The sequence below is a fragment of the Hydra vulgaris genome, chromosome 01 (genome assembly GCF_038396675.1).
Source record: "Hydra vulgaris chromosome 01, alternate assembly HydraT2T_AEP".
Taxonomy (NCBI): domain Eukaryota; kingdom Metazoa; phylum Cnidaria; class Hydrozoa; order Anthoathecata; family Hydridae; genus Hydra; species Hydra vulgaris.
In genome coordinates this window covers 54,893,496-54,912,500 of record NC_088920.1, presented here as the reverse complement: position 1 = coordinate 54,912,500, position 19,005 = coordinate 54,893,496, and the positions used below count along the sequence as shown (strand labels likewise).

At 30.3% G+C, this 19,005-nt stretch overlaps 1 protein-coding gene across 1 annotated transcript; it reads left to right on the top strand.

Annotated features, from left to right (window-relative positions):
- The first annotated feature begins 10,946 nt into the window (after window positions 1-10,946).
- On the top strand, window positions 10,947-11,739 carry LOC136074555 (uncharacterized). Its single transcript, XM_065786887.1, has 2 exons — window positions 10,947-11,031; window positions 11,162-11,739. The coding sequence occupies exons 1-2, from the start codon at window positions 10,947-10,949 to the stop codon at window positions 11,737-11,739; spliced, it is 663 nt and encodes a 220-aa protein (XP_065642959.1).
- Window positions 11,740-19,005: the final 7,266 nt, after the last annotated feature.

The following is a 19,005-nucleotide window of genomic DNA, read 5'->3' as shown; positions in this document are numbered from 1 at the left end:
TGTAAAACGTTTTAAAAAATGGCGAATATTAGCGTTTTTTAGTGTAATTTTTTAAACTTTAACAGCGAATTAGAGCACTTTTTGTTGATTTCCAGACCTATGTTTTTATACGATTCTTAATCAGCATAAAATTCTCTTTCATAATCAGCAATAAAAAAAAGGGGGGGGAGAAACTGCAGTAGCGCCCGAAAGTTGTTTGGAAATTGTTAACTTGTATAACTACTAGTTCCTTATTTGTTCTTACTAATGTTAAATAAACTAATTCTTAATTAAAAAAACTAAAAATTTTTATCTTATTTAATAACATTTATTTATCTTTAAAAAAGCAAGATATTATTATAATATCTTGCTTTATTAATAATAATAATTATACAAACTTATTGTTTTGAATATATTTTGTTAAACAATAGAGAAATTTACGTAAATATATAATATTGCCTTTTTTTTAAAATTATTGTTATGTAAAACCAAAAATTATATTTGAGACATGTACATTTCATAATATTTATATATGTAAATGACATATAAGTTCGTAACAAAAATTTCTTCGTTTGTAATCAACCGAAACCGTCGCCATCTGGGAGGCCAAAACTGGCTTCAAAAAATTTGCCGCATACGCTATCCAGTTATATTTTGAGATCAGTGATGGTATCATTAAACGACGCAATCTTAATCATGTCGGACATAGGTTTAGAAATTTGTAATTTTGTAATTATAAAAAAAGAAATTTATTAACTTAAGTTAACTTTAAGTTAAATTATTTAGAGTAATTAGAAATTTAGAATTATTATTTTGATGCTTATTTTGGTGTTTAAAAAATGTATTCTAAAAATGAACACCGGCAAGGTTAGGGTTATGAACACTGCATGACATGTAAAGATCTTGAGGATTTTTCTGAAGTATAATCGTTTCTGCTCTTTTGTATACATCTGACATGTTGGCTCTAATGTTGCACCCTGGACCTCCTCAAGTTTTTAAATTGATGTAATTTTGATCCAAGACGTCCATAATTACCTTGCCTTGAAATTTTTTACCCTGATAAAACTTTCCTTAACTACCTTAAATGGTGTTGATAAAAGATGAGTAATCTTTTATGAACACCATTGTAGACAAATTGGAGAACTAAGGTTTGCTCAGTTAACGAGAATGGAATAGTAAATGACCGTATAAGCATCTTTAATGATGTCACCTGGGACGATTCGTCCGCACTCTTTGATAAATTCATTTTGAGAACTCCAACCTAAATATTGGGCATTAGTTTTCCTAATATCTTGTTGGCAGCGAAAAAAACTTCTTTGAAAGGTAATCAAAAGCTTTTGCTGTTTTTTCTGCTTAAAATTTTTTTATATGTTTTAGCGGTGGAATTTTTTTTTCAGAGCAATTTGGACATTTAATTGGTCAGGAAGACTTACAATTGTTTTATTTCTTCACTTTCATTACCAGAAAATCAGAAACTTTTTACTTTTTAGCTCTTTCTCTATTAGACAAACCTGAATTTCTTTCAAAAGAACAACAAATCTTAGTTACCACTGATTTATTGTTAAAAACATTTTTCTTCCCTACGTTTTAGCTTGTTCGATGGATAAATTGTTCTTATATTTTTTTATAACCACCAATAACCACCAATAACCATCCAACAATTATTCTAGTAGCTTTTGAGTCTCATTTGTAGTTGTAATAAGAGAATATTTTTTCTTGAAACTCATCATTTTGTTGTTTTGGACGTAGTCAAGAAACTATGACTAACCGTTAATTATTTTGATACTCTATTATTATAAAAAAAAGAGCTCATATTGATACGTTTAATTAATTGATACATTATCGATAAGTTTATAGTAAATTTTATACTATTATAATAGCTTTTACTTACTTTGTTTGATTAATCCAAAAAGAAAAATTTAAGTATTGAATTCAAATAAAAGAAATTTATATTGATATTATGTACAAAATACAATCTATTTATCTTTATTAAAAAGCTATAATTAAGTGTGTGAAATGAAGAAACAACAAAGTTGGGAATCTTACAAGACAATGCTAAAGTAACCCAAAGTATAACTTATTGGTTCCATTTGTTGTAATAGTAAATTACTTTTAAATAGCTTTTTTTAAATTTGAATTTTTTATATTAGTAAAAGTTAAATAAATCAATTTAAATATGGATAGCAAGAAAAAATATAGCCAGAAAACTTGTAATAAAAGTAAACTAAGATCTACAAAAACTATTCTTTAACAAAGAAGCTAAACCAGCCATAAAAGATAATACTCAATTTTATAATTATTCCCTTAAGCAACCAATTTAGAACAACTTTTTACTTCGTCTATTTTTTGATTAAAGCTGTCAGCTTCCAACAGGAATGGAAATTCTTGAGTGCATAGCCTACAGCACTCAGCTTACTAATAAGTTGTCATTTTCAGGCAACAGAGAATGCCAGAAAAAGAAAGCTGCCAGTGAAAGAAAGATTTAAAAAGTTAAAGGGTAAATGAGATAAACAAAGATACCTGCGAAGACTCCTACAACCAGTGGTTACAATCAGTGACATTTCTCCAAGTGTTTTTCAAAAAGTTACTATTGTGCTATTCTAACTCGATTGGAAGCAGATTTGACTATTTTTATATAAAACCAGTTAATAGCAGCTAGAAAAATGAAATATGCTTATCATAATATAGCAAAAAAAGATGTTCAAAAAGCAATGAATTAATCCCCATACCTATGCATAGTGCATTTTGATTGAAAAATATTAATTGAACTAAACAAAGGACAACTAAATATTATAGTTGCTGACTTGCTGTTCTTGTAAATATTGAGTGTGAGACGCACCTTCTAGGAGTACCTCATTTACTATCATCCTCTGGTGAAGACCAGTTCAATAGTGTAATGGACCTCCTAAACGAATACAATTTTAAATCAAAAGTGGGAGGAATATGTTTTGATACTACTGCAAGTAACATTAGATTAAATAAAGGTCCCTTAAGCAGAATATTCAACATGATGGAAAAATATCTTTTACTTATTACATGCAGGCATCATATATGTAGTTGAGAATGGTTCATTTTTGTAATTCAGTCACAGATGAGCGTTCCATAGGACCATATAACTACCCAGCTAGCATGCACACGTAGGAAATCATTGGAACAACGTCAGAAGCGTTGATTTTTTTGCTACGCACTAACGTCAAACCAACGTCGGGCCAACGTCGTAATACAACTGATATAGAATGCGATAGTGTGTTACAGGTTTTAATGTTGAAATAGTTTTTGGCCATTTTTAAATGCTGTTTTACTTTATTTTAGCGCAATTTTTTATTAGAGAACTTTGTTGCCATAATCGAATTAAAGTTAGTATATAGACCATAACTCATATATTCTTTGATAAATGTATATTTATGTATATATTTCAACTTGTTTTGAGCAGCTGCCGTGCAAATGAATAAGTGTCTTAAAGCAAATACTGCAATTATTGAAGATATTATAAAGTCATGGTTAAAATATAAAGGGGATTATCATGCAGAATGAAGGAATGCTGACGAGGAAGATGATAATGATAACAATAGTTGGTGTATTTTTATATAAAACTATTATGAATTATATGTAACATATTACTAAGCAAACAAACATATTTTGTTTGTTTTTTCAATTTATGTTAATGTAATCTTTTTGTACACTTTTATATATTTGTATATAATTATTTTTATATGTTTATATTAAATTTATATAAAGATATATATGTACGAATATTTTAAAATAATTTTAATGATTATTACAAGAATTTTTATTTGTTAGCAGTACAAAACATTTACTGATTTGTGTACTATTTTAAATTTTTGTTATATTATATATAATATATATATATAGTATAATAAAAATTAAAAATATTACACAAATCGAAGAAAAAGATAAGTATTTTAATAATATATATATATATATTTATATATATATATTTATATATTTATATATATATATATATATATATATATGTATATATATATCTTCTTATGGTGTATTCGGCAACATCTTTAAGATCATTGAATCCTTCCTTTCCAATCGTAGCATAAAAGTTGTCCTCGATGGACAACACTTTTCTTCTTATTCTGTAACTTCAGGGGGTTCTTCGAGGTTCTATCCTTGGCCCTATACTCTTTTTAATTAACGGCCTTCCAGATATTCTCACATCTAAGGTGGCATTGTTTGCTGATGATACTACCATTTATTCTTGTTGTGATAAGAAACCAACACCCTCTGATTGCTTGAAGGGGGCATTTGAGCTTGAAAAGGATCTAACTTCTGCTACAGCATGAGGCTCACAGTGGCTGGTGAACTTTAATTCAGATAAAACTCAATTTTTTTCAGCCAATCGTTATCGCAATAATTTAGATCTTTCTATATTTATGAACGGTGATGTACTCGATGAGTCACCTACTCTCCATCTTCTAGGATTAACTCTTACTTCCAATCTTTCTTGGAAACCATATATCAAATCAGTTGCAAAATTAGCATCTGCTAAGTTCATCAGTTGCATCTTTTTATCGAGCTTTCTTACTTCGGATTCTATTCTCTCTCTATAAATCTCAAATCCGGCCTTGTATGGAATACTGTTGCCATATCTGGGGCGGATCTTCTAATGATGCGCTTTCTCTTTTAGACAAGGTGCAAAAACGCATTGTAAACATAGTTGGACCTGCTCTTGCAGCCAACCTCCAACCATTATCACATCGTCGTAATGTTGCTACTCTATCTCTTTTCTACAAATACTATAATGGGCACTGCTCTAAAGTGCTAGCGTCTCTTGTGCCATCTATTAAAATTCATTCTCGTGTTACTCGTCATTCAATAAAGTGTCATCCTTTTTCTGTGACTGTTTCTAAGTGCTCCAAAAACGCTTATTCGTCTAGTTTTTTTCCTCGAACATCAGTTCTTTGGAATTCGCTTCCTTCATCTTGCTTTCCTGATTCATATAATTTACAATCTTTTAAGTCGTCCTTCAATCGTTATCTTGCTCTACAATCTTCATCTTTTCTCTTTCAGTAACCTCCTTGCCTTGTTGGAAGCGAAGATGTTTAAAACAAAATATATATATATATATATATATATATATATATATATATATATATATATATATATATATATATATATATATATATATATATATATATATATATATATATATATATATATATATATATAGGACTCAATTGAACGGTCGGACATTGGACATTGTTTGGCTAAAACCTCAGATTGTACGCTCTATTTACAAAGTAATCGGACATTTTGACCGACGGGAATAAAATCATACAAAATAAAGTTTGGACAGGAATTGCGTGCGATCAAATGCTTTTGCTGACCACGCAAATGATTTTTTTTTGTTTACCAATGACCACGACTGTTTAGATGTTTTGATGATTTAAACGTTTCAGAAATGCGCTGAAAAAAAAAAAGTTAACCAAACTTAAACTTAGGAAAAAAACCAAACTTAGGAAAAAAATTTAAAAAACTAAAGAATAAGCAAAACAATAGATCTATTCCCAGTGGAACCGAAGGTTTTTCGCCGCAATGCATTCTGGCCCTTCCAAAAGGGTAATTTAAAACAGTGCTTTTGTAGCAAATGCTGAGATAAAAACAACTTTTGTTACTTGTTATAAAAATTTAAATACCAAACTCAACTGTTAGTTTTTAGTAAAAAAAAAGATTAATGGAGATTATTGTGCTGTTTTTGGATGCCGTAACTATCGGAGAAACGATGAAGAAAAGTAAGCTTAGTATATTATAAAGAAAACAAATTATGTAGCATAATGAATAATAACACATGTTAAAATAAAAAACTTATGAATAAATGTTAATTAAAGTTGTATAAAATGTTTTGATTTTAAAACATTGTAGCAATGTAAAGGTTTCATGAATAAATATACAATAAATTTTATAAAGTTTATTTTAAATGACAATGTTCATTATTTGAAATCTTTGTCAATCATGATGAAATCATGATTTCACATTTGATGAAATGAAATTTGATGGTTTGATGAATTCACACTTATCAGTTTTCTAACTATTATACTACGATACTTGCAGTAAATTTTGTTGCGTTAAATGACGTCGTTTTAGGATTTCGTATCACTAACATAGTTAAGCAGAAAGTCGTAAAAGCGTTTTTCAAAGCTCGTTATTTTTTAGGCATGTTATCAAAAGTCATGTAGGCATATTGCGATGGCATTCTCCCAAAAATCTTAAAGATACAAAATTATGGACCAAATCCATAAATAGGACTGTTGTGGATAAAAACGGCAAAAAAAACAATTTTTGTTGCTCGTGTAGGATCTACTAAAGTCTGCTCTAACGATTTCGCTGCAGGTTATTACAATATTGAATGCAACGTTTCAACTTTATACATGCAAGGGTATAATAAAACAAATGATAGAGTTAAACGTAAACCACCGACTATAAGAGAGCCACCAAAAAAAAAGTTGAAAAAAATCAATACATCATCCCATTTTGTCAGCACTATTTATTTTGATACAGTTGAATAAGAAATATGTACATTGACTACAGAGATTAATGATTTTCATAACTAATGTGTTACTTATGCGGAAAGCAGTGCTCATTGCAGGATGTTTCAAGAAGATATTCGTTTACTTTTACGTAAAAAGCAAGATGATTGTCTTAATTTATCTAACCAACTAGACTCGGCAAATAAAACAATAAAAAATCTTAATGAAGAAATCATTGGTTTAAAAGAAAAAATTAAAAAGTCGCAAAGATTATCCTATTCTGAAAAAAGTAAAAATGATACATTACTGAAAAGTATGACGGGTATAAAAACAGGTTTAATGTATGATTGGTTATACAAGCGCTTTGAACATAAAGTTCCATTTCTCACAAACTACCGTGACTCTTCTTCAAACAACACACTAAACAACAAATCAACCACTATGAAAATGTTTGGTCCATTGAAGCAAATGAATGGTAAAGATCTTATGCTTTTGACTTTAATGAAGATTCGAATGGGGTGTAACCATGAGGACTTTTCTTATCGTTTTGGTCTTTCAAAAGCTACTGTTTCTTGCACCCTAAGTACCTGGATTCCTTTTTTACCACTTGAATTTAAGATTTTTATTCAGCCAGTTACTCGGGAGCAAAATAAAACTTGTTACCCAGAATGTTTTAAGCCTTTTTGAGATAATGTGGTCTCAATACTAGACTGCACAGAAGGTCAATGTGAGCGACCAAATATTGCCAAAGCACAAGCTCAAACATTTTTGAGTTACAAAAATCGAAACACTTGGAAAAAAGCTATAGGCATAGCACCTTCCGGAATGATTAATTATATATCTCAAGCATACAGAGGTTCATCTTCAGATCGATATGTTGTTGAAACATCAGGTTACCTCGACACATTAAATAAAGGAGATGTTGTAATGGTGGATAAAGGATTCAATATCAGTGATCTTTTAATTGCAAGGAAAGTTAAATTAGTAATACCACCATTTCTTAAAAGCAAAGAGAAGTTTACCAGTAAGTTAACTTATAAAACTACCCTGATCGTTTATCATATAAGGCAAGATAATAGTTTTGTAAAAAAATTCAATTTTTTTAACACAACTTTACTCATAATTAATTGAAAAATGATTCCAGTGCCACAACAATCACAATGAATAAGAGAATCAGGTAATGCACTAAATATTGATAAATCTTCATTTACAAATAAACCACACTCAGTCAAAAATCTATGATTTTTTTAATTTTTTTTTAAGTATGCTTCGAGTACATCTTTTTCATGACGTAATCCCGAGGAAGTAGCTTTCGTTTTAAAACCTTTTGACTTACATAATACGCCAATGATAATGGATGTTATTTTTTCTGGACATAAAATCTCTAGGTCATTATTTACTTTACAAACAACACTATAAACTTTTGATGCAGTGCCTCTGCCTTGGCGGTGTTTATGCCAATCATTATTACATGACTGCTTTCTTGTTAAGTGTTCTAGTTCAGAAATTTTGTCAAAATTTGTAGCTAACTGCATCAATAAAACTTTATATGTAATCTTACAATCTAAATAAGTTACAACTTTTTAAGGTGTTTTAGGGAGAGATGGATACAAGGAAGTATTAACTTCGATTTCTTGAGCAACATTGGAAATATCAGGTACAGGAACAACATTTTTTGTTTGCATAAGCATGACATATCCAAAATTATAATTTGTTATCTGTGCCAAAGAATCTACATCTTCCTTTGTCATGGAAACTTCTCATTGATTTGTGGCTCGTGGATCAAAATTTAAACGATTTGAAAGTTTTTTTCTTGTAAATACTAAGGTATTTTTTAATAGAGGTTTTACTATTTCAAATTCACTTTGCATTGATGGTCCATAGAGTTTTGAACTTTTTTTCATGGTTTGAGCCATTCGAGAGGTTTCGATGTACATGCTTTATTGTCACCAATATTTACACTATGCTCAACATGTTTACAGTGCGCCAACATGTTTACAGCAACCAGAGATTCTAAAATTAAAATAGTATATTTTTAAAATTAAAAATTGCAGAAAACAAATGAAAAAACAAATTTAATAGTTAAATTATTAAAATCTTCTATCAATTTCAAAATTTCAAAATATTTGCAGAAATAAGTTTTCGTTTAAACTAGGCTCCATAACAAAGATTTTGAAATAATATTTTTTATCAATAAAATAAAGTTAGTTATTCAGACTGACATAAAACCGAAAAGTTGTCAAAAAAATTTAATTTAGCAAAAACCTGTTACTTTGAAATAAATTTTAATAAACATAGCCAGCTGCACAATCGCAATCTGTAGATTTTATTGTAACTGGGTTTTTTTTTAATCAATACCCAAACATTATAAACAGGTTTATTGCTTTTTTGTTCCGGTAAACAATAAGCTGCATTGTAGCAATACTTAGAGTCAGAGTTGATATTGTGATACCGACTATTGGAAAGATGGTTTGATTTAAAATACTTTTGCCACCTCTAAAAGCTTTTCTAGCATTTCTTTTGTTTAAATATAACTGAACTTCTGCATATGTTACATCTGGGAATAGCGAAGGACCAATAACCCAACCATAAGTTAAGGATTTTGGGTCTACAATTAATTTTGATGATGTTTTTCTTTTACTCAACTTGTCATTTTTAAATTTATTTTCTTCATCCTGAGCCCTCTGCACTTGAGCTTGCAATTTCATCCTGAGCCCTCTGCACTTGAGCTTGCAAGTTCATCCTGAGCCCTCTGCACTTGAGCTTGCAAGTTCATCCTGAGCCCTCTGCACTTGAGCTTGCAAGTTCAGGCAATAAGCAAAGTAAGCATTCTTTGCTAAAGTTGCTTGAAAAAGAAAATAAATTAGCTTTAAAAACGTAACAAAAAATGATTTCTGCTTCGAGTTATTTACTAAAAAAACTCAAAACAGAAATTAGTTTTTTACGTTTTTAATTGCATTTGAAAAAAATTACTTTAAAACTTATCTTTTAAAACGTTTAATAAAAGTTACGCAAAACGCTTTTACAAATTACTTCTACCGTAAAACTTTAGCCATTTTTAAAAACTTTAATTAAACATCTGTAACTTTTAAACAGTTAACTAACGTTTTACTATTTTTGTTTTATTTTTAAATGCAATCTTTCTTGGTTAATTTTTGATCTGAAGTTTGTTTCAAATGCTCTTTATTATAAGTGAGTAAGAATGAAAACTACATCTTGGTAAAACACAATCAAAAACTGTAAAACAGAATGTTGTCTGGGCGAAGATAAAAATGATAGCAATCAACTCAGTTTTTCTTCTGTTTTAAAGACAAACGTTCAGATAAAATTAAGCGAAAAGGTTTTGGCTCACGTAACAACATTCTGGTTTTTTTACAGGGTGGTCAAAGTTACCCCGTAGGTTTATACTCTTTTGGGGTAACTTTGGGTAAGTAAATAATATTCATTTTAAAGTAGTCTGATTATATTTATTATAACTAGAATATTTTTTTAAAGCATGTTTTCGATATAATTTATTTTGAAAAACAGTTTTTAACATGAATGTATTTTGGGATTTTAAAAAAAGTATATTTTCTTGTTAAACTATTTGTTGTTGTTGTTGCTAAATCATAATTTTATTAACTTCATAACAAAATTAAAATTTATAGAATTTAACTGCAATTTAATAAAATTATATAATAGTTTAATAAATTATTACATTGCAGTTTGCTTGTGTTGTTTATATTTGCTTTTGTTTAAATCATAATGTCTCATTTAAAGGTTTAGTATACCAAGAAGTACTATACATAATAAACTGTCAAAAAAAGTCAAAGCATAAAAAATGCATTGGTGCACCAACCATATTTACTTATGATGAATACACACAGGACCGTACCAAGGGCGGGGCCGGCCGGGCCGCGGCCTGAGGCGCCGTTATTGGGAGGGCGCCAATTTTAATATATTAAAAAAAACAATAATCAGTTTATGAAACAAATTTTCACGGCGTCGATGTTGTTGATAAGATTGAACATTGTGATTCTATTATAAATCGAACCAAAAAATTATCTAGTGCTGAATTTAAGAAGAAAAGAAAACAGCGCCAAGAAAGTGACGAGAAACTACAAAACTGTTTCAAAAAGTGGTTGGTAACAAACTCAGTGAAAAAAAAAATTATTTCAGAGGATATTTGTATTGAAGTTAATGACAATTCAACAGATCCTATAATTGACTTAAGTTCAGATTACCATTTGGAATTAATTGAAGAGGAGATTTTCATCAGCCAAAGTCAAGAAGAATTTTGCACAACTGATTCAGAACCAACAACGGAAGATGGAAATGCCCAGCTTTCAGCCCCAGCTGAAATGGACGAGGATGAACTTCATTCAGAAATCTCAGAAATTCCAGTGGCCTCGGAAGAAAATTTTCAACACAGGGATCCAGCAACATGGCCTAAAATAATGGACAAAACATGATGTTTTTTGACTGAGCATGGGCCAGAGCAAGACAGAAAAGAATTTTTTCCAAACATGCTGTGTGATTTTGAGAACAGAACGCGACACTTCAGCTCAAAATGGTATAAAAAAATTCATTTCAATGATGAAAAACTTCTTCGCACTTGGCTGCAGTACAGCAACAAAAAAAAGATTCTTTATTTTATTTTTGCTGTTTGTTATTTTCAACAACAAAAACCAACAATTTCTCAGAAATTTCCAAAGGGTTTTGTGACTGGAAAAAACTAAACCCAAGAATTCCTGAGCATGAAAACAGCAATCAACACCAAAGATGCTATTCTGATTGGAAAACTCTTGAAAAAAACCTCAAGGAAAGAAAGACCCTGGATTTTGATTTGCAGAGAGTTATCAGTGGAAAGATAAAAAAGTGGAGAGACATCTTGAAAGTGATTTTTGATGCAATTTTGTTCTGTGCCAAGAACAATCTTGCCCTTCGGGGAACAACAGAAGACATTGGTCAACAAAACAGTGGCATTTTTCTGAGCTTAATTGAGTTGATTAGCCATTATTATCCTTTAGTAGCTGAACACATTGCGTCCGTTAAAGCAAAAAAAACCACAACATCCTACTTTTCTCCTCGAATTCAAAATGAGCTGATTGAGTTACTTGGGCAGAAAGTCAGGAACGAAATTTTGTCAAACATCAAAGAAGCTAAATACTACTCTGTTCTGTTTGACTGCACTCCAGATGCCTCCCACAATGACTATATTTTATATATGCCAGAATTATTTATGCCAAAGTTTTTAAATAATATTGGGCCTAGCCCGTAAGGGTTAGTGTTACGGTCATCGAGCACGACTATTTTCCAAATCACAATTACTGTCACTGCGAAAGAAATTGTTTGTCGCTGGAAGACGCATGGGCTAGTTTTTAGTCATAAGTCAGTTATAAATCCATGCATAGGTGTTTAATCCATCATGGTTTTCTGGAGTATGACTGGGCTGGCTTGGTGTAGTTAAGAGATAAATCTTTTACGCTGGTTACTAACAACACAAGACTCTACTGAACGACATAAACAGCACGGACTTACACATCGCACCTATACACCCTTATGCACATACAGTCTGTTTACATCGTTTGCATGGTTTTTGTTCTTTTATTAAGATAAACTATCTTTGTTTGAACTCATTCTTATTTAGGTAATATTTTCTTTTAATATACAGTATGTGGTTGGAATGTTAAATGCAGAATTGTATATTATGTATATGTGGTTATCATGTGTGATTGATTTTTCATTTAAGGACTCATATAAATATATACAAGAGCGATTCTTATAAACTAGCGGCTTTCAATATGTTTTGTTAATGTATTATTTTTCGTTGTTCTCAAAGTTATTTTTGTTATGTTCTCAAAGTGGCGCTTAGTTCGGACCATGGAGAAAACTTTGCTTTTTGGGGTTTCCATTTAGATATGGTTTTAAGGTTGCTTTTAATTTAAAACGTAGAGTAATCTTTGCTTCTTGACAGGGAGTTTTTTATCATGAAAAAATTTTAAATTATTTATAAGTTTATTGTTTGAGCATGTATTAACTTATATTAAAACTGTGAAAATTTCTTTTAGTTTAATTATTTTACGTCTATGTTACCATTAAGTTTATCGTTTTATGGTGTCTATCATTTAGTTACAAATCCACAAACATTAACGCTGTGTTTGCTGTCTATCTGCTTTTTTTGACTTTAAATTTTCTTCACTAGTTATCTGTTATCTCTTACTAATGTTGTATTTGGTTATTACAGGCATCTTTGATAAAATATTTTTCTTCAGGATCAACAAAGAAAACTGTTTACTCCATCTATCGAAAAAAGAAATTTTGTACCATTTACTCTGGCTAAATTGTTTTCGTCAAAACCACATGCAACATGAGGCATTATAATAAAGATATCATTCAGGCTTAGTCAAATTTCTCACATCAATTTAATAATAAATTAGTTACCAACATATCAAAACACGTCCTAACAGACGATGAAAAAGAGCTTTTAAGTTTAGGATTAAATTTTGTTTCTTCAATTACAAATACGTCACTTAATACTCACATAACGGCTTTTGAAAGATTTAAAACAACCTTTCTCCAACAACTCTATTTTGGAACCGAAGAGATAACGAGGCATCCATTTCAAAAAAAATCAAATTAGTCTCCCCCTATGACGGATAACAAAACTATTATAAGTTATCTTAACTTAGTAGAAAGTGATATAACCGCACTTGTTTTCTCGCAACTACCAAAAGATGAAAAAAATTTAACTCCTGAACTTATTCACGCACTAAACTCTCTCATGCTGTGACACACAACACAGATGACTCAGATCATCAGGTATGTCCACATCAGTGATGAAACCTGTACAATTAAGGAAAGCTTAGTGGACTTCATTGAATCTCACCAAAAAACCGGAAAAGGTCTTGCAACAGAGATAACTGAAAAATTGGAGAAGGATGGTCTAAAAATTTCCGATTGCCGGGGCCAAGGCTATGACAATGGAGCCAATATGTCTGGAAAATACAATGGCGTCAAAGCTCACATCCATTCTCTTAATGAGTCAGCAAGATTTGTTCCATGCGCAGCTCACACTTTAAATCATGTTGGTGTTCATACTGCTGAGGTTTTTTGGAAAGATTTTTTGGAAAGGTTTTTTGGAAAGATTCAAGCTATCTTTAACTCTTTTTCAAGTTCAACGTCAAGATGGGAAAAACTAATGAAAACGTTGACCATCTCATTAAAGGGAAACAGTGACACAAGATGGTCTACCAAAAAAGAAGCAATCACACCATTGCACAGACAAATCAAAGACGTTCTTCAAGTTTTGGAATCCATAATCCACAATCACATGACAAATGCTGTCACAGTTAGCAGTGCAAAAGAACTTCTCATTCAAATTGATTTTTTGTGTTTTTTGTGTTTGTTGGATTTCTGGTGTCAAATTCTTTTCCTAATTGACAGGGAAAACAAACTGCTTCAGTTAAAAACCATTTCAATTGACATTACCGCAAAAAAATGAAAGGATTGAAGGCTTCCATTCAGAATCTTCGAGATGTTGGGGTGGACAACATTATCAAAGATGCCACAGAAAAAGCTTACCAGAGCAAAATTGATGGTGACTTTCCAATCAAGAGGAAGCGCAAAGTGAAGCGGATGGCACTTTATGAAGCTGAAAATGACTCTCACCTTCTCAAAGCAAAAACAGAATTCAGATCTCATTGCAGCCTTGTGTTTGACAGCATTATTTTACAAATTGAGTGGCGATTTGAAGCTGTGTCTGCTGTATCCTCTGATTTTGACTTCCTCAATGGGCTCAACTCAAGAAAAAAGCTGTAAATTTATCTCAAATTTACAAGGCAGATTTAGATTCTTCCGATTTCCAGTCAGAAATGGCAAGCTTTAAATATCAAGATGCCGCAATGATGGACAAAAACAGAATTCAGATCTCAGTGCAACCTTGTATTTGACAGCATTATTTTACAAATTGAGTGGCGATTTGAAGCTGTGTCTGCTGTATCCTCTGATTTTGACTTCCTCAATGGGCATTCACTCTCTAAAAGTTCAGTGGATGAACTCAAGAAAAAAGCTGTCAATTTATCTCAAATTTACAAGGCAGATTTAGATTCTTCCGATTTCCAGTCAGAAATGGCAAGCTTTAAATATCAAGATGCCGCAATGATGGACAAAAACAGAATTCAGATCATCTTTGAAAAATCTAGCCCGATCGACATTTTGCAGCTCATTTATAAATATTCTTTGACCGATGCTTATCCCAACACGGCAATTGCTATTCGCATCTTCCTCACCATACCAGTCACAGTTGCTACGCGTGAGAGAAGTTTCAGTGAACTTAAGCTCATAAAAAACTACAAGAGGTCAACAATGGGCCAAGAACGTTTGTCTAGTTTGGCTAAAATGGGGGGGTGCAATTTCCTTTTTTTGCCCGAAGCGCAAAATTGGCTCGGTACGGCCCTGAATACACAGTTTTTAAAAGCACACATTTATACAATTTATGGATAAAACATGGTCCAAAAAAATCTCGCTTTAATAAAACCCAATCTGGCTGGTTTGATGAAGTTACTTTTGAGGATTGGTTTTTTCAAACATTATTGCCATGCGTAAGAAACAAACTGGGAAAAAAAGTATTAATAGGTGACAATCTCTCTTCCCATTCAAGTCAAAAAGTTGTTCATTCTTGTGAAAAGCATAACATTAGATTCATATGCCTTCTGCCCAATTCAACCCATTTGCTTTAACCTATTGATGTTGCATTCTTTGCACCATTAAAAAATGCATGGAGAAGTATAAATCTGGATTAGAAACTTACTTCTCGTGGTAAAAGATTTGCAACGTTACCAAAAGAAGATTTCTCTTAGTTGCTGAATGATTTAATAACATCCATAAATGAATTTTCGAGAAAAAATTTAATAAGTGGATTTAGAGCTTATAGTTTGGTGCCATTTAATCCTAATGCTGTGTATATCAAATAACCAAGTGAAAACGTCTTGAGTCCTCGTAAAGCTTTAGACCAAAGCCTTTTAGACAAATTAAATGAGAAAAAAAAATAAAGGTGGTGATAAGAAAGATGTAACACAAAGTAAAAATAAGAATAAAAAATATATCCAAAGAAAGACTTAAAATTGAACCAGGAAAATCTATTTTTGTAGAATACGATAGTGAAACAGAAACAGCATCTGAAGGTAAATCAGTCTTTATTGAATTTATGATAGATTACTGAAGAGATGTCTAAATTTAAAAAAAAAAAAGCAGTTTATATTACAAATTGTTTGTTTATTCTTTAGTACTCTCTTATTTTTTGTTTTTTCTGACATTTAATAAAAAAAAAGAAGTAATTTTGTTTAATCATTTGTTTAAAAAATAATTTAAAAAAATCAAATTATTTTAGCTAATATGTTTCTTCAATACTGTTTATATTTATTTTTATTGACTCTTTTTTAATTTCTTGACATCTTTTAAGTACCCATTTTTGAAATAAAGGCTAACTGTAAGTTTAAATTACATTAAATATGGTCGATAAAATTTAATTTACATTTGGTGCTAAAAAACAATTTACTATGACAAAGTTACCCCATTGCCGGGTAACATAGAACACCTCATTATTTCCATAAAATCTTGGATTTGGTGAGTACAATGAACACACCATTTTACTAATTAAATGACATTAGTCATGCACAACTTTGAGCATCAAAATTGTTTTGGGAAAATGTTCCTCTTTTTCAAAAAGTTATCTTCTTTATCAAAATTGGTACAAAGTTACCCCGGTTTACGTTAACGCTTTGCTCGAGTGTGTAAATTGATGGTAACAAATTGTTATTTAAAATATCGACGTAATAAATTGAGTTGAGTCGATCATCAAATAGTTTAAACATACTGAGACCATATTATGGCATGTAGCACCATATTCCAACCGACCCGCTACCTTGTTTTGTTCTTTGAACAATACAATCGAGATTATATTTTTCTGAAGGCTGCCAGCGAATCATAATTCAGTTTTTTCGGTTATCAACCTGGGTGTCGTCAAACGCAATCTTCCAGAACGATGACGATCAACGTAAGATTGAATCTTTTAATGAATAGTATATGAATCTTTTAATGAATAGTAGCTTTTAATGAATAGTATCTTTTAATGAATAGTAATTGAATCTTTTAATGAATAGTCTATGAATCTTTTAATGAATAGTAGCACCGAACTATGTGATCGCTTTATTATTTTTCCAATTTCACGAGCGGTTTTACCTTCCTCGTGAAAATGCACCACTTTTACACGATCTTCATAGGTAATAGCTTTTCCGCTCATTTTTTCAAAAGAAAAGAATATTTAAACAAAAAAAGGTAAAAATAAATTAAAAAAAGACGTTTCTGCCGCATTTAGCACAAAAAATTCTTTGTGGTTCTTAACTTTTTCACACAAAAAATATTTAAAAAAATCAACACATATTATTTAGTCCTTTTTTTTATAGGATCGATTAATTAATTTTCAAAAAAATATATATCTTCTTTTTTCTCATGTTCTATTTAATATGTTTGAAAAAAAGACTATTTTATTATCTTTAGAATAAAAATTAATTTTATTGGAAAAAAATGTATATTTTCTTTAATTAAGTGGTTCGTAACTTTTTCACAATACTGTAGTAGCTAGTCATCAACTAGCTACTATGGCGGCGCTTCAACAAGTAACCGATTACTCACTTTTGGTCCGGATTATTATCATTATTTTTTTTTTTGTTGTTGTTCTTTTTATTACAATCTGAATAAAACTCGTGTTACATGTTAAAATAAATCGTTAAAATATATTATATAAATACTAAAATATATATATATTTTTTAATATAAAGAACGCGGAGACTCGCAGAAGACTACTAGGTCTTGTCATCGAGAACCGCTAGAACGTTAAATACAATAAAATAAAGTTACAAGATAAAAACTCTTGACTTGACAAAAATATAAATATTGTTAGTGGTCAAATATATTCAAAACTAAAATATAAAGCTATCTTATGAAGCCATCAAAACCAAGCATTCAAAAATAAAGAAATATGGCATCAATTTTAAAAATTATTTCTTTTAGTTTTTTTTTAAATACTGGATAACTCCATTCATGAGTAAAATCAAAATTTTTTAAGACTATTTTGTTCCATAAAAATGCTCCACGGAATGGAATGTAGGATTTGCCGATATTTGTTTTACATTTTGGTTGTCGTATAAAATTATTATTTCGAAGTATATATTTTTTTTTCTTTACATGAATATAAATCACTAAAAGAAACTGGACATAAATTAATTTTACATTTAAACATAAAACAAATAACGTTGAAAATATTAACCTCATAAATATTAAGAATGTTCATGTTAAATAAAAGAGGCTTTGCATGAGTAAAACGATCTTTTAAATTTATAAGACGTGCTACTCAACGCGGTTAATGCATGTACTGGAAAATACACGAATTTTGCGTTTTTATAATAAGGTTATGTTTCGCTGCATTTTTTTAACCCAAAAAATTTTTAGAAAAAAAAGTTTTTTTTTCTCCTAGCGCTTTAGTTTGTCTAAAATCAAACAAAGTAAAATTTTTTTTTAATTACTCAAGTTTAGATATAAAATTTTGCTTTATAGTTGATGGACCATATCTTGGTATAAAATAGTGCTGCTCTCAATGAAGATAAAACATTAAACTGAGAAAACAACTTTTTCAAACAAGTTTTAAGTTATATGTTTAATTTCTAACCAGTCATATGTCTGCAAACATATTAAAGGTCGAAAAAAATTAGTTATTTCAAGTTTAAAATCTGTTTTTTCCATTTTATATGAAAGTTTTTATTAGTATGAGTGTGAAGAACGCACAAATTGACATACGACTAGTTAGACTTTTAAAGTTAAACCTCTTAAGGTTTATTTAAAAGTCTAAGCTCAAAATTCAAACACTACTGTGATATGAGCCATCCCTATTTTATAATGCCATAAAGCTATTCAACTAAAATTCCGGTCTTTAAATTATCATAGATTAATATATATTTTTTATTTGAATATACATATTTTCATACTTCATCGCAAAAGATATGTTAAGTTTTAAACAATATATATATAGATATTGTTTAAACTTAACATATCTTTTAAAACTTAACATATCATATTGTTTAAAAGCAAATGTTGCAGACCGGAAAAAAAATATGTTTGTTATCACCGAGAACAAACAAGACAAAAAGGTTTGAGAACTTGCATTAACGGTGTTGAGTACATGCTTCTGTTGACAATGGAGAGGTTTTAACTTATTTTTGTGCGTACAAAAAATTATCACTTGATAATCCACCATGATTGATGATCCACCAAGTAACCGATTAGCAAAACTACAATGAACCGCTCAAAATGTCTGTGTACGTCTAATTAAATTTAGCCATTGAATATTTACGGGGCTGTTGTTACTTGTGCTGATTCTTCTAATAATGCTTATTTTTTTTATACAAGGTCCAAAAAATGCAATGTAAATTTAGTAAGATAGTGCGGCCGTGGCGCAGTGGTTAGAGCGCTTGCTTAATAAGCATGAGAT